The following is a 27,170-nucleotide window of genomic DNA, read 5'->3' on the forward strand; positions in this document are numbered from 1 at the left end:
CGAGACGCCGCCGCCCCCTGGAAGAGCCCGCCCGCCCCCCTCGGCCTCCTCCTCCTCCTCCTCCTTGGCACCCTTCGAGCGCGCTTCCCCAAACCCTCCCGGCAGGGAGGCAGACGGGCCCGCTGGGGGCCCACAAGGGACGCTCGGGCACCAGTCGGGTCTGGGGGCCTCTCGTTGCAAAGCCTGGCGTCCGGAGGGTGGACAGACTGGAGCGAATTTGTTAAAAACGAGCAACAACGACAACACCCACGTCTGGTGCAATTCGGGTTTTGCTTCCCGATGCTGGAGGGGACTTCCCTGCTTCAATAGGTCTGTTTAGAAACTGAAACCCAGTTCACCCCCTGTGTGCGCTTTATGGGAACGCTCTGTTTTGGAAAAGGAGTATGGAGATTTAGGCAGATTGTAAGTGGGTGGGCAAAGCCTCTTGTGGCGCAGAGTGGTAAGGCAGCAGACATGCAGTCTGAAAGCTCTGCCCATGAGGCTGGGAGTTCTATCCCAGAAGCCGGCTCAAGGTTGACTCAGCCTTCCATCCTTCCGAGGTCGGTAAAATGAGTACCCAGCTTGCTGGGGGGTAAAACGGTAATGACTGGGGAAGGCACTGGCAAACCACCCCGTATTGAGTCTGCCATGAAAACGCTGGAGGGCGTCACCCCAAGGGTCAGACATGACTAGGTGATTGCACAGGGGATATCTTTACCTTTAAGTGGGTGGGCAGAAGGGATTTGGGGCTTTCTTGCATGCCCAGGGAGGCGAATTTCCTTCAGGCCACACTGGATGGAAATTCTGGGGTGTTTTTTTTTTGGGGGGGGGAGGCATCATCCGGGTATGGAATTGAGGTCACTGTGGGTGGGCAGGTAGTTGTGAATTTCCTGCATTCTGCAGGGGGTTGGACCAGATGACCCTGGAGGTCCCTTCTGATTCTATGGGTCTCTAATTCCTCTGTATCAATGCTGATTCACTGTCTGCTTGCCTCCTCCTCCTCCTCCTCTTTAATTTCTATATCACCCTTCCCCATATGGGCTTGGGGCGGTTCATATCTACCCTAACCACCAATGGTGTCAAATGGCCATTTAGGGTAAACCCTATTCTGAAAAGCAAGACAAAGGGGACCTGTTTCCGGATTGACTACTTCAGCAAGTGATCGCCATGACAACTCTCAGTTTAAGTGTCTCTGCTATTGAAGCTCTGAGAATTGCTACCAACTCAGAGCATTCCTAACCTTCGAAACCCAGAAGAGGAGATTTTCTTCCATTTTTCAGAAAGATCCCCAAAGAGGACCAACATCAAAAAAAGAGAGGACATGTCCTCTAAAAAACAGCACATGTGGAGCACACAGGTTGTGTTCTTACAAATGCCTAGAGGAATATATATGGAATTCCTGAGAGGCTACTGGGAAACATGGCTTGGAAACTTGCACAGTATCCCGTATTCATTTCCTCCTGCCACTTTTTCCTTGGGCCACACCTGGGCCCATTCTGCACACGTTGGATAATGCACTTTCAATGCACTTTAAAAGTAGATTATCCAGTTCTGCACAGGAAAATCCAGCTGCAAAAGCACCTTTAATGTGCATTATCCAATGTGTTCCGAATAGGCCCTGGCCTTCTGTCCGTAGTCTGCAACCTTCCTTCTCTTCTGTCCTGGCAGCGTGTTGAAATCCAGATGGACAAGTGAGGCACGTAACTGATCTACTCTGACTGGCAGCACAGGGCGCCGGTACAGCTAACATGTTCTGGAAATGGATCATGCATTCTTGGGCATGAATATTATTTAATAACATGGCAGCACTGTTGCTTTGGAACATTTTGCACAAACCTGATGTGTGGGCTGAGAAAGCTGGGTCTCTGGGGCCGTCTGGGAAACAGACTCTATTCCTGGCTGCCTCACAGCCTCAGGGGACTTCTATGCACCACGTGGGTTCTCCCCCACTTGTCCGCAGTCTGTGCTGCAGAGTTTGGGATACAACTGCAGCCAATGGGGATAATACTTGGCTGTAAGGAAAAAAGGCAAATGCAGCGGTAAAAAAGGCAAATGCCATTTGGGGCTGTATCAACAAGGGCATCACATCAAAATCACAAGATGTCATAGTCCCATTGTATACGGCACTGGTCAAACCACACCTGGAGTACTGTGTGCAGTTCTGGAGGCCTCACTTAAAAAAGGACATAGATAAAATTGAAAGGGTACAGAGGAGAGCGACGGAGATGATCTGGGGCCAAGGGACCAAGCCCTATGAAGATAGGTTGAGGGACTTGGGAATGTTCAGCCTGGAGAAAAGGAGACTGAGAGGGGACATGATAGCCCTCTTTAAGTATTTGAAAGGTTGTCACTTGGAGGAGGGCAGGATGCTGTTCCCGTTGGCTGCAGAGCAAAGGATGCGCAGTAATGGGTTTAAACTACAAGTACAACGATATAGGCTAGATATCAGGAAAAATATTTTCACAGTCAGAGTAGTTCAGCAGTGGAATAGGCTGCCTAAGGAGGTGGTGAGCTCCCCCTCACTGGCAGTCTTCAAGCAAAGGTTGGATACACACTTTTCTTGGATGCTTTAGGATGCTTTGGGCTGATCCTGCGTTGAGCAAGGGGTTGGACTAGATGGCCTGTATGGCCCCTTCCAACCCTATGATTCTATGACTCCTGCTTTGGCACTCCCACTACAGGAAGTAGCTATAGGAGGTGCTGTGGCTCAGTGATAGAGCATCTGCTTGGCATGCACAAAATCCCAAGTTCAGTCTTTGGCATCTCCAGCTAGAGAGCAGGTGGCCTTGAAAAGCTGCTGCCAGCCTTAGACAATGCTGACTTTGATGGGCCAAAAGGCCTGATTCAGCATGAAGTAGGTTTCTGTGTGTTTGGATGTGCTTTTGTTTCTTAGGCTGATCCTGCACTGAGAAGGGAGTTGGACTAGATGGCCTGGTTGGCCCCTTCCAACTCTAGGATGCAATGATTCCGCCTTCAGGAATTCGCAGAACAGTCCTCTTACTTACCTCTCTGGATTGTATTGGTTGATTTGGTAGGCCAAGAGGGAGCATACCTGCAAACAGATGGAGTCCCTTGGCAACCTTATAGATCTCTTTTTAGCATGAAAAAAAAAACCCAAATCTTATTTCCACATTTGTTCCAGAAAGTTTATTACATTGAATGGCATGTGTGTCATTGTCCCCCCCCCCCACAAACACACACTCAAAAAACAAACCCCCAAAGTGACAAAGGACGGATGCACATGAGAGAAGGGCACACAACAGTAACAGTATTGATCCTGAACATGAAACCCGCAGTAGACATTTGTTAAAATAACAATAACTTAATTAGAAATAACTTTTCCCTGCTAACTGTCATCTAAACATTCTTCCCCTAAACACACTGAACACACAATAAAGGATTCCTGAGCTTTTATTTTATACCAGTGTTCTCCAAAACAATATATTAAAAGCAGATTATGTTTTTTAAAATCTCTGTCCCTATATCTTGTAGCTTATAAAACAATCGGTTCCGGACCATCTATCGCAGGGGTAGTCAAACTGCAGCCCTCCAGACGTCCATGGACTACAATTCCCAGGAGCCCCTGCCAGCATTCGCTGGCAGGGGGCTCCTGGGAATTGTAGTCCATGGACATCTGGAGGGCCGCAGTTTGACTACCCCTGATCTATCGTAAAGGCAAGAAGCATCCATACTTCTGGAATTATTTTTTCGGATTCCTTTGGCAGCAAGGCATAGTTGTGATGCGAAAAGCAGATACTTGATCCGTTTCCATTTTTTAAAAAGCTTCACTTCCGCTCCCCTTTGTAAAACGCCGTAAATTACCGACGAATTGCCCAAATCCTGTTTTGTACTCTGCCTCTTTCTTCAAGTGAAATGCATCATCGAAGTGTGCGTGATTTAGAACATCTAAACGCTTTCACGGACGTGCCTGTCAGAAGGCACCTTGTTAAGAAATAGTCTGTGTTGAATGAAATCTCAAAAACGGCAACCAACGGGTAGATCTTTAGGTTTTACCCATAACACTTATTGTTCATGTTGTCTGGAAGTAGCATAGTATAATACAGCTGCTATTTAAATGCAAGAAGAGGGGGGGTGAGGCACGCGTTCAAAATCCCCGGAGGCGCATTACCAGACCTTTGTTGGCAATCTAGAACATTAAATGGGCTTTGTACGCATGTGGGAGCCACAGAAGTACACATCACGTTCTGCAATGCTGGAGGGGAGAGACGTTTTTTCAAGATGAAGAAAGGAGAATCATTAACCAGAGAGCAACAACAAAGAATCTCAGTCCAACAATAGGTAGCGTCAGAAGGCATGGCTTTCATTTTCCTACTCCATTCATATAAACGTGAATCCAAAGCTACACGGGGAGAAATATACAGAGTGCTGGGCCTCCAGCGCTTTCCCTGCAACCCAAGAACTGGCTCATGAAAGGCGTGTGGTTCTGCAACAACAGTTGAGTGACACTTGCGTTTCTTTGGGGGTGAAAAGACCCTTTGGATCCCTGGTAAGAAGAATGCAGGAGCACAGCCTGGCCCGGCAAGCCAAGCTCCTCTGCCATGTCAAGGCATCCTACGGAACATTCCTGACTTTGCTATGCTACAGATTGCACCTCCCCACCTCCATGCCCTGGGGCAGGGGTAGTCAAACTGCGGTCCTCCAGATGTCCATGGACTACAATTCCCAGGAGCCCCTGCCAGCGAATGCTGGCAGGGGCTCATGGGAATTGTAGTCCATGGACATCTGGAGGGCCGCAGTTTGACTACCCCTGCCCTGGGGTGTCAAGCACCAAACAGGCCAGTTTGTGAACAGTTCCCGGCTCAGTCCCGAGTCTAGAATGATTGTTTTGAGCATTTTAACATCCGCTCGATGTGTCTTGGGCTTCCAGAGGTGACCACAGTCCATGGGGTTAAATGCAGAAATCAAGTATATGTTCTAGCTTATACACTGTGACTCGCCAAGATCAATGGCACCCATCCGTCATACACTGTGGCTTGCAATGTGCTCTATGACAGGGGTAGTCAACCTGTGGCCCTCCAGATGTCCATGGACTACAGTTCCCTGGCAGGGGCTCATGGGAATTGTAGTCCATGGATAACTGGAGGACCACAGGTTGACTACCCCTGCTCTATGACACACACCCGGCTTACTGCTCCAATCTGGCATCAAATTCATTGACATGGACTGTGTTTTAACTCTGTGGATCATGCCTTTTGCACAGATCTGCTCTAAGGGAAAGAGAGTTGGATCCAGCCAGCTTTAAGGGTGGGGAAAACATGAGGAGCGGGTTCCCTTTGGTCAAGGGCTATGCTCCAGATGGTGGGACCTCCACGTGGGATGGGGGCTGTAATAAGGAGAAGGGTTGGGTGAGATGGAGTAAAATAGATGGCTGCATCCAACCTTTTCTTATTCACATCTTAAACCGACTGAAGCATCCCCTGTGAAAACATCCTTTGAGAACTGTCAAATTAGCAGCATGGGACCACAGAGAGTGGAAACATCCCCTCTTTTAGGAATTACACCATAGGATGTGATGGGGTTATTTTCTGCAGGTTTTTTTTTTCTTTTTCCATTTTTGCTTTTGTGCTTTAAGGCTCTTGTTCTAACTGTCCTGTAGTCCTACGAACAGATCAAGCTGCCTCATGCTGAACCAAACCACTGGTCCATCAGTTACTGCTGCCTATTCAGACTGGCAGCGGCTCTCCAGGGTTTTAGGCAGAAGTTTCTCATATCACTGGCTACCTAGCTCTTTTAACTAGGGAGGCTGGGTATGAATGCTAGGACTTTCAGTAGATGCTCTAGTTGTTAAGAGTGGTGGCTTCTAATCTGGAGAGCCGAGTTTGATTCCCCACTCCTCCAGGTGCAGCCAGCTGGGTGACTTTGGGCTAGTCACAGTCCTATGAGAGCTGTTCTCACAGAGCAGTTCTCTTGGAGCTCTCTCACACAAGGTGCCTATTGCAGGGAGATGAAGGGAAGGTGGTTGTAAGCAGCTTTGAGACTCCTTTGGGTAGTGAAAAGCAGGGTGTAAAAACCAACTCTTCTTCTTCTAAGCCACAGCCCCTCTCTTATGTTGCTAATTTTTTTTTTTAGTTTCAAAATTCTGCTGATTTAATTCAGTGGCAATGGAGCTTCCTCGCAGCAGGTTTCCCAGTTTCACTGCTCAGTCTCCCATTGACCATTTCCCCTGCACCAACAGGGCTTCTCCAGTTAACCGCCACCCCAGCAACTGAATATCACTATCTGCTTGGGGAGTGGTATAAATAATTGGTTAAGGGGGGTGGCGTGTCCAGGATACAGAACCCCAAGGGGCCAATCGGAAGGCGCGTGTAGAGGGACCAATCAGAAGGTGCAAAGCGCCTCCTGATTGGTCCATTACCCCAATGCCTGGAGGTTGCTGCGGCCCCGGGGAGTTGGAAGGTAGGTGGCCGGCCAGGGGCCTGCTCCGAGGCTCACTGGGAAGCTGGGGAATCGCCGGGGAGGGGGGGCGGCCAGGGGAGGCTACCCTTCAGCCCTCGGAGCACTATGATTGTTACAGCATTATAACAGTATAACGATATTCAATGGCTAGTTTTTTTTTTTAAAAAACCACTCCTGATGGTGGGGGACTGTCTACTGCAGGGGATAAAAGCAGGGGAAATGGCTGCTGAGTGCCTGGGTCCAGGAAAATCTAGATTTTACCATCCTCACAGCAGGCATCCGGGCGTCGCCGCAATCTTTCCCAATTTTTTTCAGCAAAGCAGGTGTCGGAAATATTAGATTAAAGCTCAGGAACCCCAGGATGTGTTTAAACGTTTCATAATGCTGTGGGGAAGCAGGAGTAAAATCCCACTGACTAATGGTGTTGAACACGAGGCAAACAACGCAAGGCTGACAAAACATGCCCTCTGACTTTCAACTCTGCCAGTCCCCGACTCACAAGTACAATCTGTCTGTAACCCGCTCTGCAGGTTTACTATGCTAATTTCTTTTTACAAATGTTCGACTACCCAGGCATACAGGTCACCATGTATACAAAATACGCCATTGGTGGTAGTGGTGGTGGGGCTTTCTAGCATCTGGCACTCAGCTCTATTACAACTGTAACATTGGGAGTGTTAAATTTGCATCTTTTGAAATAATTGATAATCTCTCCTCCTCTCTCTCTCTCTCTCTCTGCTTTTAGAAGAAGAAGAGTTGGTTCTTATATGCTGCTTTTCTCTACCCAAATGAGTCTTAAAGCGGCTTACAGTCGCCTTCCCTTTCCTCTCCCCACCATAGACACCCTGTGGGGTGGGTGAGGCTGAGAGAGCCCTGATATTACTGCTCAGTCAGAACAGCTTTATCAGTGCTGTGGCGAGCCCAAGGTCACCCAACCGGCTGCACGTGGGGGAATGGGGAATCAACCCGAGTAAAGCAAATATGAGGTAGTATGATATGTCTGGAGAGAGAAAGGCATTATGTCTTTGTGGCAGACATACATCTATATAGCTGGATTAGATTTGCTTTGGTTTTCCTGTACAACATTCATGGGTCAGCTGAAGTCAACGAAACATGACTCACCACCCAGTCTTAGGCTACATTTACTCAGAAGTAAGTCCCGTGGCAAGCGGCCTAAAGGATCAGAGCATGATTCATGTGAACTCCACAGGCACCGAACTTGTCACTGTGTCAAAGCTGCAGGCCAAATTTGAACAAGCAGCAGTTGCCAATAGGCTAAAAGATGAATGACTTTGCCAAGCGATTGCACATGTGTAGGGTGATGTATCTACACAAAAACACATCAGTGTATGTAGACTAAATTTGTTCCTCCAGCATTGGCTGCTGGGATTGTAGACATTATTTTGAATACGAAATTAAAACGAGACTTCAAAAACTCTGTATTTGAATGTCGTGCTATATTAGAATTCCCCAACATGGTATCCTTCCTTCCTTCCTTCCTTCCTTCCTTCCTTCCTTCCTTCCTTCCTTCCTTCCTTCCTTCCTTCCTTCCTTCCTTCCTTCCTTCCTTCCTTCCTTCCTTCCTTCCTTCCTTCCCTTAGGGATATTCTGATTCACTGTACAGATTAAAAGGCATCCTATTACAGTTCTACATGTTGCTCTAAGCCTGCCTCTCTACGTATTTTTCTGTTACATTCTGTGTGAACCGCCCTGAGCCTTACGGGAGGGCGGTCTACAAATACAATAAATAAAATAAAAATAAATTTATCTTGGCAAGCCAAGCTGCAGAACCTTCCAGTGTAATCTTGGAAGGGTCCATCGCAGGGCTATCCCCTTTACCAATGACAAGAATACGCCCTCCAATCTGGCTTCAAAGGTCAAGGACCTTAAACACGCCCTTTGACACAAGTTCAGTATATAGCTGGCGGCAAGGTGGGTGCATTATACACATCACCCCTTCCTCTTTTCTTATCTGTTCTTCTCGCAGAGGTGCTTCTAGTTAAGTAAACAGCTCTGGGGAATTAGAAAATAGATTCCTTTTTTTTATTCATAGAAAAATAGGCTTCAAAAATACATTGGGCTTGTATTAAAGCAGATTTTTGTATTATGTACAATAAGGCCATAGATGTTAATTGAATCCGGCTATGGGGATTCCAATCAATATAGAAATGAGCTAGATCCCCTCTCCTCCGTATGCTGGAATCCTAAAACCACTGACTTCTAAGTAATCCCACTGCTGCCAATGGGATCCATTTGAAATTTGACGGTCAAGGAGCCTCCCCAGCAAGGAGGATGTGCAACGATTTATCACACTATAATCAAAACAGGAAAACGTGTGTCGAAATTTTACTTCCCAGTAAGGAATACTTTCAATATATTAGTCTTTATCTATCTATCTATATATATTCTGTGTGTATATATATATATATATAAAACCTTTCAACATCCATAAAACTAGGCTTTCTTTTAGGGGAAAAAACCCTAGACAAAATAGAAAAAAGCTAAACAAGCTTTTAAAATACGTTTAGAAATTCATGGCAGAACATGAAAGAAATCTGACATTTCTTCCAGCTGCGCCTTGTCGAAGAAACGGGGTGAATAACAACGGGGAAATCGTTCACTTCATTCCCTTTGTGTTTTCCTGCCAACGGTTCCGTCTATGTCGACCCTTACTATGTTTGGCTACTTCTATTCAAGAAGCGACAGAAATGTGTGGTTCATGCACAGCCAGCCAGCGGCAAAGCTACCACCAAGAGACCTGGGCCGGGATCCTGGCGTTGCTGAGCCAAGTAAGGACACCAAGCAGGAGCTCTGCTTCTGCCTGCTACGACCAGCTCAGTGGTTCCCGGTAGCTCCTTTCGTGTGCCGATTCGGTGATGTGCCTGTTGCCGTCCATATTGCAGTGGTCCCTGTGTTCAAGATTTGCACTGTGGCACACTTGCCAAGTGGGACATCACTGAAGCAGCTCCTGAACCTGACTCCACTTTCTAGAGTGTCTTCTAAGGTCCAGTGCCATCTCTTAACTAGCAACACATTACACAGGGTTTCAAAAAGGTAAAGGTATCCCCTGTGCAAGCACCGGGTCATGTCTGACCCTTGGGGTGCTTTGCCAGTGCCTTCCCCAGTCATTACCGTTTACCCCCCAGCAAGCTGGGTACTCATTTTACCGACCTCGGAAGGATGGAAGGCTGAGTCAACCTTGAGCCAGCTGCTGGGATCGAACTCCCAGCCTCATGGGCAGAGCTTTCAGACTGCATGTCTGCTGCCTTACCACTCTGTGCCACAAGAGGCCCTTTACAATGCACAAATCCTTCTTATCAAGGCATCCATTAAAAATGGGCGTGATTTTTTTAAAAAGGAAACTATACCGTGTGCTTTTTGCTGCTGCAAAGTCCTCTTCCTTTCCCTGAAATCCCTCTATGAAATCTCCACGAGAAAAATAACAACAGTTCAATCTGCAATCAGCTATCGGCAAGTCGCGAACTGACTTGAGCAGAAAGGCGTGTAAAGGAGCAACAGGCTACAACGGAGCAAGATTCAGGTGTTTGGGTGATTCTGTGTCAACAAAGCTTTTTATTTGACTTGTAGTGTTGTTACCTGGAGAAGGACACGCCGCCTCATGCCTAATTAAAGGCACTCATAAAATTATTTGGGTCCATGTAGTCCGCCTCAGCAGTCTGTACTTTGCAAGCGTTGGGTGCTGGGAGACGACAGCTCGGGTTTTTCTCTGCCAGACTTGACTGACAGCTCCAGTAGGGCTCCATGGGCGGCTCTGGAAAGGAAGGCGACGCCTCCGCTACAGGATCCGGCATTAACACTAGAATGTGATTGGCTACGACGGTAGAGACCTTGGTGTATTCCTTGGGGTCTCCAGGGGGCGGGTGCTTTTCAGTTTTGTCAACCTTTGCTTTCTGTTTTGGTATTACCGCCAATGCTCCGTTATGATTGACTTTGTGGACTTCCACGTAATCCATTGCTTTGGTGGGCAAGAACGGCAACCTCTCTGCTGGGAGGGGCCACGGTGACCCCAGGTCCCCCTGAACACTTGAAGGTAATCTTTCTCCCTCCTGCAACGTGGCGCTTTCCCCTTCGCTGATGGCCAGAGGACATTCTGAATGACACCGTTCCTCATTCCCCCGCAGAACGGACGGCCTGTTCAGTTGTATGGCGCCAAGGGCTATTCTGCACGCATCCACAATATCGTGATAGGAACGCTTGGGAAACGGAGTGTCGGCCAGCTGCGACCCGGGCCACGGGGACGCCTTAGGGCCTTCACTGCTCAAAACGGGGAGCTGCCCTTTGGGGTCTATGGCTGGAGCTTCCCTGGTGCATTTCCCAGCCGTGCTTTCTTCCCGCTCGTTGGTATCTGGAGATTTCAGATCCAAGAGTGCATTTCCGTCTTCCTTGCACTTCTCCAGCAGCAGAGAAGGGCTCTCGCAGCTTCCTCTCCCCGAGTCATTGTCAATTTCCTTGTGTACCACCTTTGCATATTTATAGGGGTGACTCTTCTCGTGGCTCGGCATCAGTTGCTGGTCTTCGCTGTCTATCACCAGCCATTTCTCCAACTCGTTGCCAGACTCGGACATCAGGGGGAAAACTGGGCAGCTGAGGGTGCTGAGGACGTCATCCGCTTTCCCTGCCTGGCGAAGAGACAGAGCAAACACATAACGTTGGAAAGATGCAGATGTTTACTGTTTGCACTACATCTTTGATGACATTTGAAAGGGCTGAAGGCATGGGAATTTAGACCCGAAGGTAAGCTCACAATAAACATTTAAAATACAAGAAGAGTTGGTTTCTATATGCTGCTTTTCTCTACCTGAAGGAGTCTCAAAGCGGCTTACGATCACCTTCCTTTCCTCTCCCCACAACAGACACCCTGGGAGGGAGGCGAGGCTGAGAAAGCTTCTTACAGAACTGCCTGGTCGGAACAGCACTGTCAGGCCTGTGACTTGCCCAAGGTCACCCGCAGCTGGCTGCACGTGGAAGGGCAGGGAATCAAACCCGGCTTGCCAGATTACAAGCCGCCAATGTGCCACGCTGGCTCTCTCTCTCTCAGAATTAAATGCAACATCAGAGCAGAACAGGTAGCATATTTCAGAGACAGAACACAGAAAAGTGACAATTAAGAGCCTAGCAGTGCAACCCTAGCTAGAGTTACCACCTTCTAAAGCAGGGGTAGTCAAACTGCGGCCCTCCAGATGTCCATGGACTACAATTCCCAGAAGCCCCTGCCAGCATTCGCTGGCAGGGGCTTCTGGGAATTGTGGTCCATGGACATCTGGAGGACCACAGGTTGACTACTCCTGTTCTAAAGCCTGTTATGCAAGAATGTTACCCCCTCGCTTTCTCTGTGCATGTCTGTTGCACTGTTAACCAGACTGGAAATGGCCACTCACAGGTGGCTTTAGGTAGTGGAAGAGCCAATTGAGATGGCTGTCCTTCTCCTCCCAATGAAAGCAGCTGGGAGGGATTCCCTATTACTGAAACAGGATAAGGGCAATTATTAACTCCTCTGTTTGCAGCCCTGTGGCCCTGATTTATAGTGGATACACAGACAGACCCCCCCAGCTGGGTAACTGCTTTTGCTGCTTAATTACACACCCAGGGATCTGTACCCAGATTGTCAGACACATGTTGCCTCCACCTTCCTAAAACTTTGCTAATAGACAGTACTGAGCCAGATGGTTCCTGTGCAAGCACGTACCTAGCAGAACCAAATGATCCTCCATTTTAATTTGAACTTAGGTGTAATTTGCAGTCGTTGAAGTTGCCTGAGGTTAGAAGTGTGTATGAGGTCCTCTGTGTGTGTGTGTGTGTGTGTGTGAAGTGCTGTCAAGTCACAGCTGATGTGGCAACCCCATAGGGCAATCATAGAATCACACAGTTGGGAGGGACCATGCAGGCCGTCGAGTCCAACTCCCAGCTCAGGTCAGGATCAGCCTCAAGCATCCATGAGAAGTAGCTGTCAAGCCGCTGCTTAAAAACTACCACCTCCTTAGGTAGTTAGTTCCACCGCTGAACTACTCTGACATTGAAATCACCCCCGCCCCCGATATCTAGTCAGTAAAGGTAAAGGTGTCCCCTGTGCAAGCACTGAGTCATGTCTGACCCTTGGGGTGATGCCCTCTAGCGTTTTCTTGGCAGACTCAATACGGGGTGGTTTTGCCATTCCCTTCCCCAGTCATTACCATTCACCCCGCAGAAAGCTGGGTACTCATTTTACCGACCTCGGAAGGATGGAAGGCTGAGTCAACCTTGAGCCGGCTGCTGGTATCGAACTACCAGCCTCATGGCAGAGCTTCAGACTGCATGTCTGCTGGCTTACCATTCTTCGCCACAAGAGGCTCTATCTAGTCAGTACATATACTTTAAAGCTATTATTGTATGTTGTATCCTCTGCTGCCAACAGGACAGCAACCAAGTCCCCTGTCAGCCTCCTCTTCTCCAGGCTGAACTTTCCCAGATCCTTCAGCTTTTCCTCATAGGGCTTGGTCCCCAGGCCCCAGATCATCCTCGTCGCTCTCCTCTAAACCCTATGGATTTTGTCCATGTCCTTTTTGAAGTGGGAGAAACAAGGGTGGTTTGCCGTTGCTTTTCCTCTGCATAGCAACCCTGAGCTTTCTTGGTGGCCTCCCAACCAAGTAGTAACCAGGGCTGATCCTGCTTAGCTTAGACTGGGCTAGCAAGGGCCAGCCAGGCGAGTGCTTAACGTTTCTAATCAGATGGTCATTAAAATGGGATGTCCAAAATGGAAGCCAGTGAATTTTCACATTCCGTCCCAGGTGAGCATCAGAATGCTTACCTTTAATAGATGGACATCAAAGCCAGGTATCTTTGGTCCCGGAACTGGTGGGAAGATACAGGCAACCATGCTGGGGAAAAAAAGAAAGAATTGGAAATCATTACAATCATTACAGGTCCGCCAAACCACTGGGCCTCAGTACGAGTTAGTCAGTTTCCCTAGTATTCTACTGTTCTACAATGTTTATTACTATCACTATCTTGTCATTGTTATTGAATGAATGAATGAATGAATGAATGAATGAATGAATGAATGAATGAATGCCGCCGCCCTGCACTTCCCGCACTTCCCGCCAGCTTCCACAGCCCGTCCACGTCCGGGAGCGCCTGCTGCCGCCGCGCCGCAAAAAGAAGCCTGCCGCGACTCATCCTCCACTGCATGCAACGCCCAACCCGCCCACACGCCGCCCGAACCTCGGCCGCCAGCCCCGGGGCACCTGCGCTGAGGCCACTGCCTGCCTCCGAGCCTCCCACGATGCCTCCAGATGGCCCGCGCCGTCTGCCCCCGGATGTCCCTGCCTCCGGTAGGCCACCACCACTCGCGCCATGTTGCCACACACGCCCCACCTGCCCTCTGAGACCTGCCCGCTGTGCCACGACAAGCCCACACCCCGCTAGTGCCCGCTGTCTGCGTTACAGCGGGCTCTATTTCTAGTTTGGTCATATTATGAGAAAACAAGCCATCGGAAAGGACAATAATACTAGGAAAAGACAAAGGCAGCAAGAAAAGAGGAAGGCCCATTTTGAGATGGACTGACATAGTCAAGGAAGCCCCAGCCTTCCCGAGCAAGGCTGTTAATGAGAGGATGTTAGGGTGGTCATTAATTCGTGGGTCACCATAAGTCGGAAGTGACTTGCTGGCCCTTAACATGCACAAATTCAAAATCAGCCACTTACTTAAATCCTTTCAAGGCCATTGTCCAGATCATGATCAAACATACGAGAAACGATAAAAAGGCCACAAAGATCCACACAATTATGTCCTTCGGCTTGAACTCTAGAAAAGAAAGCAGGGCAGAGTCTGAACTTACTTTCTTTATTCCATTGTCAATCCTATTGAATTCAGATCGCTTTGAACTCGGGTCTTCCTCTCCCCCCCCTCCCCATTGAAACAGGAAAGTCTTCTGCACGTGGTTAGGGTAGTTCAGAAGGGTGGAGGGAGCCAAGCCTCTTTATTTCTTTTCTTGAAGGGGGGGGGGAGAGGAGCCAGGCAGGGAGCCTCTTTCTTTTCTTGGAGGGGTGGGGTAGAAGATCGAAAAAGGCAGAGGAGAGAGGAAAAATCCAGGACCGACAGAAGTTGAGAGAAATTAGGGGCTTCTCCTTTAAGGCAAGCTTGTCACATGACCAGGCGTGGCCTATCAGAGGTTCTCGACCACGGAGCTTGGTTTCCGAATCCGGATTTTAAAATATATTGAGCATTTCATGTGAATTAGCTCAGGAGAACATACAGTAGATTTTCTCCCACTGGTCTGTTTGGACGGTGATGAGTGGCAGCTGCTCATCTAGTCAACAGCAGGACTCAAAGGGGGATCTGATGTGAGGCCTTCATTGGGTTGGCTCAAAAGTCAAGCAAAACCATGGTTCATTTTAATGGTGAAATATTCAAACGAAAGATGGGAATTCCGAGAACGAGGAAACGGATCGTTCTAACTTTGGCGGCAGGGAAGGGGGTGGGCCACTGCAGGGATCCGGGGCAGAAACGGTGGTGTCGTGGGAACTGGGAAGACCCAAAGCTTTACATCCCCTCGGATGCTACCGCAGCTTTGCTGCCACCTTTCCCAAAACATTACAGCAAAGTAGGTTTGGGAAGGATTGCATGAAAGACTGAGAAAATGTGAGAGGTGCATAGAAGCACCACAATGCTATGGGGCCCATGGGAAACACCCCCTACCCCCATTTCCTGATAGCAACTAGGTTGGGTCAGATGGCCAGTGTATGTATAAGTGACTCTTGAGCAAACCCAAGCACCCAAAAGCACATGAATGTTCGTTTTCTCCTGCAAAATATTCTGGCCATTCTATCACCTCTGTGCCTTTCTGCTATGTTTTTCTTCACTCATTTCAAATACAGTTAATGACCAAAACTAGAAGTCTTGACCTGAGCCCAATGGGCTCAGATGAAGAGATGAAGCTCCTCAACAGTGGCTGAATTCAAAGCTGTCAGGAGCCTCTTGGCGATGCTAATTCATAAAGAGCTGATCCAGTGCCACTCACCTTTCGGGATCTGGACGTGACTTTCAGAACTCCACAGGCTCCATTTTCCCTGGTCTGAGCGGCAGCGAACCTGCGCAACGTACTTTATGCCTGGATTTAATTTAAACAGCTGGTATTTGGTGCCCAGCCCAACAAATATATTCTGGAAAGGGACCAAGAATAGAAAATGATGAAAACACGAATGCTTTTCAAAACGGTGAAACAACCGCAGCCAATTCGAATGACTTGAGTGATAAAGGAGGCAAAATCAAAGATCTCTTTGGCTCATTCCGCACACATAGGATAATGCACTTTCTATGTGCTTTGGCAGCTGGATTTTCCTGTGCGGAACAGGAAAATCTACTTCTAAAGTGCATTGAAAGTGCATTATCTATTGTGTGCAGAGTAGGCCTTTGTTTCTGGCCCTTACCTCATTCCCAGACAGAGGAAGGTATTTATTTATTGACTTAATTTTTATCCACCTTGGTCCCCAGGTAGGACCTGTAGGAGTGTATGTCATTCTCCTCCCCTTGGTTATACCATTACAACACCCCTGCGAGTTTGGCTGGGCTGAGAATATGGAACTGGCCCAGCAAGCTTCTAAGGCACAGTCAGAAATCCACCCTGGGTTACCCAAAACCCAGTCCCCATCAACCCACACGCTGTTATATCAATTTTAGTACACTGGGCACCATCCCGAGCCTTATAGAGAAGGGTGGTTTATAATCCAACAGCAACAACAACAATATACCACTAGTGCTTCTGCTGTGAACAGAAGAATACCAATACTCATACAGAAGGTCATGCCCATTTCTACCAATCCCCCCCCCCTCGAAGAGAACCCTGAGAAAAAGATGCTGGTGAGTACTATCACCAAAAAAAGCCCTGTACACCCCAGGGTGTTTCTCTCTCATCCTTCCTGGTAGGGGTGGAAAATGCCATCAAGTCACAGAAAACTTATGGAGACCCCAGAAGGTTTTTAAGGAAAGAGACCAAAGCCACCCGAGTAAACTTAGCAGTCATGGGATAAGATGACAGGTTCTCTTATAGATTAAAAAACTGGAAGCACAGTATACGAATCAATGCAGAGTTCTCACAGTGAAGGAAATTAAGTAGTGGGGTCTCACAAGGGTCAGCATTGGAGGCATTCCAATTTAATTGATTTATAAATGATCTGGAACTAGGGGTGAGTAGTGTAGTGGCCAGGTTTGCAGGTGACCCACTATTCAGGACAGTGAAAACCATGGCTGATGTGAAGAGCTCCAAGAGGACCTCCACAAACTGGGTGAGTGGTTGACAAAGTGGAGAATGAAGTTCAGGGTTGGTAAGTCCAGGGGTGCTACATAGAGGTAGGCAATGATAAACCACCCATGAACCTCACTTGCCCTGAAAATCTTACATGGTTGTTGGAAGTTGGTTGTGACTTGACAATGCTTTCTACCACTATGAAATGTTTCTTAAGTGTATCACCAAAACATGTTTTAAGAGTTCCAATATAGCTCCAGATTTAGCTATGTTGACCAATATAAGCAATAAATGTTTGCCACTTAAGTCTAAAAGGGATATTGTTTTGCGATGCACCATGAGTTGCTGTAAGGTCCCTTCTTCAGATTATGAATGCAGGACATAAATGCAACGATTATGATATGAATATTATATTGCTGAAAATAAAATTCTTTCTCCAGGCCTGATGGGATCTGCTTAATGCTACGGAACTGTTGAAGCTAACCAGCTGTCGGGCCCAATCAGAACCCTGCTCAGGAGACAACCGGAAAGTCCACTTAAAATCAGGCTGCAACAGACAAATGCTTTCCAAAAATCAATGATCTCTTATACAAAACAAAGAAAGACTTGGCAAATGTTATTTTCACAATAGCCAAGTTTTGTGATGCAATTTCTGTTGGAAACAGGGATTGCATCACAAAACTTGGAAACAGAGAACACTGGCCTTCCAAAAACTTGTGTTTTTCTTACTTCCCACTTTGGTGCACTTTCTGCCTTTATACGTAGCTCGTACTCAAGCGTCAACCAGCCAGATTTCACGTCTGCCCGTGGTGGTGCAGCCCACTTCAGCTGCAGATAGTTTGTGTAGGCTTGATCCACCCATTCTAGAGTCAGGTTTACTGGAGGGTTCGGCTCAACTGAAAGTAAGGGAAAGATCAGAGATTCACTCGCCAGTACTTCACACAGAAAAGCAGAGAGGTTTGTGAAATCCTTTGGTTGTTACAGCAAGGACCGTGGGCAAAGTGATTCCCCAGTACGATTGCATATGGCTGAACAGTAGCATGCCAAGCCTATTTGGCACTTTTTTGGCAAGCAGGTGAGTAGAGCTTAATGAGGCAGGAGTCAGGACAGAGAAATCCCCCCTTCCCTGGTGTCTGACATCTGTCTGCCTCCATTGAGGGCAGCAGTGGCCAGCCACCTTGGGCTGTGAGTCCTTCAGCTCAGGCCTGCCATTGAGAAAGTGGGATGGTAAACTGGTGGCTGCTGAGGGGATGGTGAACACCAACTTCTGTTTCAGAGGGAAGGCTGCGGCAGTTTGCACTGGGTGACTATGGGGTATTCACACTGTCACAAGCATCCACCATGTCCAGACTCAGGTGCATAGCATTGGGAAGCATAGGCTGGTCGGGGCACACAGTTCCCATTGCCTGTGGGACCTCAATGGTGCCCAGTGTACCCCCTAAATGTATGGTGTCCAGGGCATGAGCCCTGGTTGCCATATCTTATATATGCCATTGTTCTTTGCCTGTTGTCTGTTGCTCTGTACCTGCTTACATGCAACTCTGGCCTTTTCTTTCCTTAGCTTATTTACAGTCATTGATCAGCATCAAAACATAGGTAAAACCACAGTAACCTTATTAAGTTAACAACCAAGTCACTTAACATCAAGCAAGGATTTCCTCACTCTACTGACAATGTAACAGAACTTCGCTACTCTATAAGAAATAGAATTATCTTTATCTGCAAGGAACTAACAGATCATCAATATAGCTAGAGAACTGCAGTGACAAAGGTGAAATCAAACTATTTCTAATAGGGAAAATCACAATGCAGTAGAATATATGTAATCGATTCAATTGCACCAGCAAAAAACCCCAATCTGCAGGCTTCCCCTCTCCCAGCCATCTCTGCCCTACCACAACAGCCACCACTGCCCCAAGAGGAAGGGGGTTATCTTCTGGTGATGTCCTGTCTATGAGGCCTACACAGAGGCCAATCTTTCAACCGTGGCCTCAGTCAAATGCCTGGTGAGAGAGCTCCATCTTGGAGGCCCTGTGGAATGCTGCCAGCTCCATCAGGGCCCTCAGCTCTTCTGGGAGCTCATTCCATGAGGTCGGGGCCAGGACTGAAAAAGCCCTACCCCTGGTCATGGCCAGGCATGCTTCCTGGGGACAATGGACAACCAGCAGATTCCTACCCACAAAGCAAAGAGCCACACAAGGAGCATAAGGAGACAAGCAGTCCCTCAGATATGTGGGACCCAGGCCACCAATGGCCTTGAAGGTAAGAATCAAAACATTAAACCCAATCCGGAAGCCAACTGGTAACCAATGCAGCTGCCTCAGCATAGGCTGTACATGGGTCCTCCAAGATGACCTCATGAGGAAGTTCCGGACAAGCAAAAATCATAAGCATGAGTGTTATGGAACTCCTGGACCACCATAGATGACAACGGCCAGTGGTATGGAAACCTTCCAGAAGACTCTTAGGAATATATTTTATTACTCTGTCCTGGTTTTATTATACGCACCACTTACCTATATAAGCCACATCCACATAGTAGGGTGCGGAAATATTACTGCCCAATGCATTTGTCGCCTTAACAGTCACGTTATATATGCTCCAGAGTGAAGTATGCTTCTGATCAAAATAACAGGAATTGGGCCCTCCTGTTATGTAGTCTGGGCATTCGTGGTAGGATTCCTTTCTGGAAAACAACAACAACAAAAAGATTGTGGGGGAAATATAAAAGAAACCATGTTGTTCCGCTTACTTTGAAATGAGCAAGCTCAAATCAGATCTGGCTGTGCTAATTACAAAGATTCTTCAGAACTATACAAAGACATTTTTGCAAATTTCTGAGCTGGCTTGTAATATTTTGGTGCACATGCATTCTTGCCACGCTGCTTGGGAACTGTGGGATGGAGTCTGCAGGGGGCAGGGTTTTGCCTAAAGGGCTTGGTACCACTTCCGTGATAATGAGGTAGGGATAAGGGTTGGGGGTAGAGGGGAGTTTTCCACCATGTTGTTGGGTTGTTGGTCCACTGTATTTGTATTTTTTGTCCATTTTAATAGGGTTTTAATAGGGGTTTTAACTGGACACCTGAAACCCATTACGAGCCTACTTGGAAGTGATGGGTAATAAATTAAATAATAACAACAACAACAGTGATAATGATGATAATGATAACAACAACAACAATGAGATTGCTGGATTACTGAGAGAACCAGGACACTGTTCTCTAAATTAAATCTATAAACATTGTAAAATAAAGACCTCAAGACAATTTCACTATCCGCAAAATAACATGATTTCTCGTTGAGGTTCCAATCTGATGATAGATTTGACATGCGATGGATCGATACATCAAGGTTCCTCCAACCCAACTCGCAGTCATACATGACGTGAGAGAACTAATGGGCCCAAGGTTACCTGGTCCTGATTTGGCTCAGGGATTGGTGTTGTGTATGTAGGCCTACCTGAGACCTGAGTTTGAGATCCAAGGTAGGATCGTAATCCTGGAACAGCAATTGGCAACATGTGGCTGGATCCCAACTTCCAGATCCAATCAGTTCATAGTGGGAGGAATCTCCTATTGTTCTCACTTGTATATATGTTGGTGTTTTTAGGTGGTTCAGTCTCTGTACCATAGAGCTGGGGGTCAATAAAGGGTCAGTAAATGAACTTGCATTGTCTGTACCTCCTTAACCCATGGACTTCACTGTTGGAATGGAAGGAGGAGGGGATTCAGCCTTCCCAGCCATGCCTTTTTCCCAACCTGAAACAGCCTCAGGGGCCCTGCTTGTCCTACTATAGGAGGATTCCATAGGAACCTTAACCTTGTCATACATACTGCCTGGTTTGGCCCTGAGTAAATACAGAGTTACAGTTTTCCGGTTCTGGCCATGTACAAACAGTGGGTTGGATCCAGTCTGCTTTTTTGGCTCAACTGGGATTCCCAACAAAGGTTCCTTGGAATCTCGGGGTTTCCCTGAGAGATCCCTAGGGGTTCCATGGCCTTTCCTGGAAGTTTGAGTGACTGCTGTCATCACTAGATGTCCCTGGAACCCATATCCCCTGTTGCTCTACAGCAGGGGTAGTCAACCTGTGGTCCTCCAGATGTTCATGGACTACAATTCCCATGAGCCCCTGCCAGCAAATGCTGACTACCACTGCTCTACAGGCCATGCACAAAGCAGACCTAAAGCACCCACTCTTGGTTTATCCCATTGGCCTTTCCTAATGCTAGTCATATCCGTTAGGAGTGTATGGGTGATGTCACTCCCAGGGGCGTGGACAGCTGACATCACTCCTGGAGTTTCCTGAAGCCTGAAAAAATATTTCAGGGGTTCCTCCATGGTCAAAAGGTTGAAAAAGGCTGCTATAGCCATTCCACTCGGCCTTTGCCCCATGTTCTCCAGAACAATCTTTTGTAGTGGTCACAGGGATCCTCTCCTCCTCTTCTCAACAGTGGAAAACAGGACTTTTTGAGACCTGGCGTGAGTTTGAGAGCTGGTGGGAGAATGACCTGTCCTCATTGTGTCAACCGGTGATATTCTAGCATCCAGCCAAAAATTATCTGGTTTAACCAACGAGTTTGACTGAATTTTAGAGCGATGTTGGTGACATGGTGAAATCACTCCCACTCATGCTGGAGGTTAGGTCATTGTGTCGAGATGCCACCAATTACCCCCATTTTTCTCCTGCTGCCCAACTGAGCAACAGTGGGAAGGTCTGGCCAGGGCAGGAGATTCCCCAATCTGAAGTAGAAACCAGACAATTCTAGTAGAAACGCTAGAGGAATCCAATCCATTGTCTGCCTGCCTCGGCCACCCAGTCTGATGAATGTTGATCAAGCATGCACAAAAGGGTGACAGTTGCTTAAATATGTCACATCATTAATTATGGTGAATGGTGTAAGCATTTCGGGTGGTGGAAGGAATATTATGAGCATTGAACACTGGTGCAATAACAAGCCCATAATCCGTGAATGCGGTCAGGATCTGGAAGACTATACTAATGGTATGCTTGTTTATATTATTGTTTATATTATTGATAACTCATTACCTTTCTTTGTTATAGAACAGAGTGTAATTGGTGGGCAGGCCTCCGTCAGAACTGGGCTTCCACCAGCAAGTAAAGGTTTCTTTTTCGGGAGACCGACACTTTATTATCTCTGGCTTCCCCGGAGGTTGGCCTGGACACAAAGAGATAGATAAAACCATTAGAATGCATCCTGCTCTGTTACCTGCTTGGAAGTTGTGTTTGGCAGACCGGGAGGTTCTCTCTTGTTGGCTGCTTGAAGAATAAAATAGTCTTATTTATGAACAGAAGCAAATGTGTATAGAAAGAGAGTGACAGAGACCTAACTTTTTAAACTGGTGTCAACCACAGTCATTCTTCTGTTCAACAGCTGTTCTAGACACCAAGCAGGGAGGAAGTGTGTTCAAAAAGCAGGAAATCTCCAGCTGGGCCAATAAGGATTCTGGAGGAGATAATTTGAAAATCATCTGAAAATTCCTGTCCTATCTATGCTAAATATACATCTCCTCTGATGCCCCCTACAGGACACCCTTTATATTCTACTTAGTTATGCACATTTGCAGATCTTTCATATTCCAACACCCCTTCTGAAGATCCAGTGTGCATAGTCCTTGAGGTTCATCTTTTTCTGTAACGTCTTCTGGGATTCTCCTTAAAAAACCCATCTGCAATCTATTGCTCTCTTGCCTGGAGACAGATCTGTGGATGTCCATGTTTGGCCCTCCATCAGATCTCCAATCTCCTTTTCTTTCCGTACCGTTGCTTCTCTTCAAAATAAAAACTATTTTATTCCTTAAGCAGCCTAGTGTTCCACTCTTCTTGCATGCTGAAACTCCTCCAACACCTCTTCTGTAACTGGGGAGTTGTGGGTAGCCAAGTCCTAAATATGCCAGGTGGTTTACTTTTTGAATACCGGACATGTTGAGAGCGGGTTTAAAATCCAAAGTGAGGTGCTTAGAGTCACAACTCTAGAGCAGGGGTAGCCAGCGTTTGCTGGCAGGGGCTCATGGGAATTGTAGTCCATGAACATCTGGAGGACCACAGGTTGACTACCCCTGCTCTAGAGAACCTAACCCTAACTCTTGCATGCAGAAGGCTTCATGTTCAATGTTCAGTTTGTCCAGCTAAAAAATCATGGGCTGGGCAAGTCCCTTCCAGATACACTCAAAGCAATTTTTTTTTAACAAAAGAATGTGTATATTCCTTTAAGAGAGTACAATTTCCTTCCATACCTGTCATATCATTATACTTTATTATAGGTTCGTCAATGAGCACACCAACAAAGAGACCTCAATAGAAGACATACATCTTATAAAAATTCTCCACAAAACGTCTATGCAGCTCAACAAAATATTTTTATATCTGAAAAAAACAGACGTGACCCAAGGTAACCATATCGTGGCATCATTACTCCGGGTCATGCTTATTTATGCAATTGTGAAGAATTCTTCTAGGATGTATGTCTTCTATTGATGTCCCTCCTGGGTATATTTTTGGCCACTCAGAGGGTGGTGCAGTCTCGTTTGTTGGAAGGTTTTTGGAGGAGATTGACTGAACACATTTAAGGAGTGTGTGATTCTGATTCTTGTTGACTGTGCTGCCACCTTCTTGGACTTATTCGTATTTTTACTAGTTGTGGAATGTATTTCTACTGTAGTTGTCAAGCATCCTGAAAGGTTTTTACTCTAATGGTTCTCTCTTTCAGCTTCCTTTTAATGCTGCCTTTTCTCAGTTTTTTTTTACCATTGAAAAACCCCTGAAACCTTCTTCAGGCCTTGAGAACTTCCAGAAATGGGGTGTTCATGCAGAATATGGTTGGGAAGCAGAGCTGTGTACACACCCACTCAGGGCCTGTCCCCTTCCCACCCCTTCCAGGCCCATCATTGGCCATTTTGGGAGGGGAGGGCAGGTCAACATGAACATATATGGTCATTCCCCCTGATAAATGTTTAACGAATTAAAAAAATATTTAAAAATTAATTAACTCCTACCCATTCGGGATACCCTTCCAGGGCTGTCAAGAAACCCCAGGGTTTCTTGAAACCTTCGTTGAGAAAGCCTGTTTTAATGATAAATATGAGTGGTTGATTACTGAAGATTAAAAAAATGTCCTGTCCCTTTAATGGAGGCTTAATTGGGTGCTATTATTTTATGGCAAAAAGAGCTTCAGATGCTGTCTCTATTAAAGGGACAGGGCATTTTTCTCCAGGCCTGTTGGCAACCATACTGACAAATGGGGAAAGGTTTAACCACTCCCCCCACATCTGCTTCTCCACTGCAGGTCTCCTTTCCTGGAAGCCGCTCTGTCTAGGCCGAAGCCATCGGGTGTTTTATTCCTAAGGTTTTAAGTTCCAGGTCTCCCTGTTGCCCACCTATTTTGAAACGTAAAAATAACACAGGAATTAACTCACCGTTAGGGAGTCGAATGTAAGTCTCCGGGCTCCATTCGCTATTCTCGCTGTATCGTGTTATGCTGCGAACCTGAACTGTGTATTTCACTCCCGGGTGTAACTGAAAGATTTTATATTCCGTTTGTTCTCCAGCAAAATTAATCTGGGAGGCAGTGAAGACAAAGGGGAAGGATTTTAGATGATCTGGGTTTTAAAAGCCGGTCATCACAAGGGCCTATCACAGCAGGAGGACTCTTTAGTGGATACACACCTGAGGATCCACAAAGTGGAATGATGTTTACCAGACATGTATAGGGGTCTATAGTGGGTGACCCTCCCACCCCCACTGGGGGCTACAGAGAAGAAGAGCTGTTTTTTTTGCACCCTGCTTTTCACTCCCCAAAGGAGTCTCCAAGCAGCTCACAATTGCCGTCCCTTCCTCTCCCCACAACAGACACTCTGTGAGGTGGGTGAGGCTGAGAGAGCTCTGAGAGAACTGTAACAGGCTCAAGGTCACCCAGCAGGCTGCAGGTGGAGGAGGAGTGGGGAATCAAGCACAGTTCCTTGACTAGAGGACACTGCTCTCTAACCACTACACTAAGGCATCAGAAACAGAGTGTTACCATGGCTGGTGGGCTGTGTTTGGCTTAAACTCTCGGGTTGTACAGGCCTCACTTAAGAATAGGGATGCCAGTCTCCGGGGTGTTTGTAAGCCACTTTGGAACTAATGTGGATGGTGAAAAGCAGGGTATACAAAAGAGTTTGCCTCCTCTCCCCACAACAGACATCCTGTGAGGTAGGTGGGACTGAGAGAGACCTGACAGAACTGCTATGTGAGAACAGATCTAATAGGACTGTGACTAGCCCAAGGTCACCCAGCTGGCTGCATGTGGAGGAGCAGGGAATTTAGCCTGGCTGTTCAAATTAGAGGCCACCAGTCGTAACCACTTAACCACTAGGCCAAGCTGCCTCTTCTACAGAGTTTGAGTCACTTCTCTGGGCTGGCAGGAGTACCTAATTTATTCTCTTTTATCCTTCTGAGACATGAAATTCTTGCCAAGCCTTCAGCTAGAATCTGCATTTCTAATACAACATAGAGCTTGTGCCAGTCCAAGGCATATCCTCTCCCTTATCAGAGGCGATTTTAAAGCATAAACAGCAAACAAAGGCATTTGAGTCAAAAGTAGGACTCGGATCTCAAGAACAACCTGTGCTGAACCAGGGACAAATCTATTTGCCCCAGAGATTCGATGGTAGCATTTCAAGACCCTTCAAGCCCTACGGCAAATGGATGTGACCTCAGTGCTTTGTCTCAAGAGGATCCTTCAAAGAAGAGTGGATTGTTTTTGTACGTGTTTGATCTTCGCTGTCCTTGAAAGCCCTCCAGCAAATGGATATCATTTTAGAGTATTACATGCCGTTGTTGGAGACTTAAGTGTGCTTTGGCCATTATGGCTCCAGACCAGGGGTGGCCAAACTGTGTCTCTCCAGATGTCCTTGATCTATCCCAGTTTGGCTTCTGACCCGGTCATGGGGTGGAAATGGCTTTGGTGGCCCTGATAGATGACCTCCAATGACAGGTGGATCGGGGCAGGTTGCTGCTGCGTGTGTCACTCGATCACACTGCAGCGTTTGATATGTTAGACTAGCAATCCCCAACATGTGGGCCGCGGACCACATGTGGTCCGTCGACTAATTGGAGGTGGGCCGAGAAGGATGCCTCTCCCCCCCCGTACCTTTACTTCATCCCCCCTGGCCCTTTACAACACACTTCGGGTGTCATTGTCTCCCATTACTCCCAGATGGGACTATCTCGTTGCAGAGAAACAAGCTCAGGGTTCATGAGTTAAAATTTCCATGAAAATAAAATGTTCCTTATGTTCATTGTTGTGGCGTGTCTGTATCTTATTTTGAAGGGATGTTTAAACATGTTGACCATAGCAATCAGAGAGCGTTAGGGCAGTGGTTGAGAGTGGAGGAGTAAACTACCCCCCACGCCGGCCCTCAGTAAAACTGTCAAGTGTTGAGTGGTCCCTGGTGATAAAAAGGTTGGGGACCACTGTGTTAGACCACAAGCTACTTGCTCACCATTTCACCAACGCTGGAATACGGGGGAACAGCCCTACAATGGCTGGTCTCTTTTCTCCAGGACCACGGACAGAGGGTTGCTGTGGTAAAGAATCAACCACGTCACTGCTAGCTCTCAAGTGGAGTTCCACAGGGTGTGGTTCTCTCTTCCACTTTATTTAACATATCAATGTGCTCTCTAGCCCAGCGTGTTCAGGGGTTCAGGCCTGGGTGTCATCAATAGGCATCCCCTTGCTCTAGGCTTCCCCTGCTCTAGACTGCACAAACTTTGCCTTCTCTTTTGGTAATAATTATGATAATAACACCACCTAGCCAATCTCATATTTTAAATAGTCATCGTTAGTGACTATTCAGTGTTAGTCACAATTCTCTTAGAGCTGTTCTCACAGATCAGTTCTCTTAGAGCTCTCTCATCCCTACCTACCTCATAGGGTGTCTGTTGTGGGGAGAGGAAGATAAAAGTGTTTGTAAGCTACTCTGAGACTCCTCTGGGCACTGAAAAGCAGGGTGTAAAAAAAAAACAACAGCTCTAAATTTCTTCTTCTAAAGGGCTTCTTAAGTGAAGAGCATCCATTAGCAAGAAGATGCAGCCCACTCACCTCCCATTCTTCTTCTTTTGCAGACTTGAATCGCAATTCATAATTCAGTCCCCACAAGCTTCCTGCACCGGCAACCAATGGGGGTGGCGACCATTTTGCCCAGACGTACGTGATTCCATATTGCTGTCTGACTTCCAGAGACAGATCTGTGGGAGGATCTGGCTTGCCTGAACAAAATGAAAGTCCATAAGTCACTTAAAAAGAAATCGCTGCTACAGATCCTTCCTCTGATGATTCTGTACGTGAAATAACAGAATCAGACCAAAAAAGACAGCCATGTTATACAATGGGTCATCCAGGGTACATCAAGCTCTGGTTCCTTGATTGCTGAAGATGCCTGGAGCCAATCTTGGGACCTTCCATTTTTTTTATTCTTTAGATTTTTAGACCACCCTTCTGGCAAGCTGACTCCGGGTAGTGTACAAAGTAGTAT

At 47.0% G+C, this 27,170-nt stretch overlaps 1 protein-coding gene across 4 annotated transcripts in view; it reads right to left on the reverse strand.

Moving 5' to 3' along the window:
* Positions 1 to 2,853: 2,853 nt before the first annotated feature.
* Positions 2,854 to 27,170, reverse strand: part of PRLR (prolactin receptor) — a 115,662-nt gene continuing 91,345 nt past the window's right edge. For all 4 annotated transcript variants that reach the window (XM_077346959.1, XM_077346960.1, XM_077346962.1 and 1 more), the window contains 9 exons: positions 26,738 to 26,904; positions 24,072 to 24,213; positions 21,685 to 21,814; positions 19,154 to 19,323; positions 17,367 to 17,533; positions 15,414 to 15,555; positions 14,098 to 14,197; positions 13,202 to 13,271; positions 2,854 to 11,036 (listed from right to left, as the gene is read on the reverse strand). In XM_077346959.1, the coding sequence (XP_077203074.1) occupies positions 10,020 to 11,036; positions 13,202 to 13,271; positions 14,098 to 14,197; positions 15,414 to 15,555; positions 17,367 to 17,533; positions 19,154 to 19,323; positions 21,685 to 21,814; positions 24,072 to 24,213; positions 26,738 to 26,904 (2,105 nt within the window). In that variant the 3' untranslated portion in view covers positions 2,854 to 10,019. The remainder of the gene's footprint in view (positions 11,037 to 13,201; positions 13,272 to 14,097; positions 14,198 to 15,413; positions 15,556 to 17,366; positions 17,534 to 19,153; positions 19,324 to 21,684; positions 21,815 to 24,071; positions 24,214 to 26,737; positions 26,905 to 27,170) is intronic.

Source organism: Paroedura picta, chromosome 7, assembly GCF_049243985.1.
Source record: "Paroedura picta isolate Pp20150507F chromosome 7, Ppicta_v3.0, whole genome shotgun sequence".
NCBI classification, from domain to species: domain Eukaryota; kingdom Metazoa; phylum Chordata; class Lepidosauria; order Squamata; family Gekkonidae; genus Paroedura; species Paroedura picta.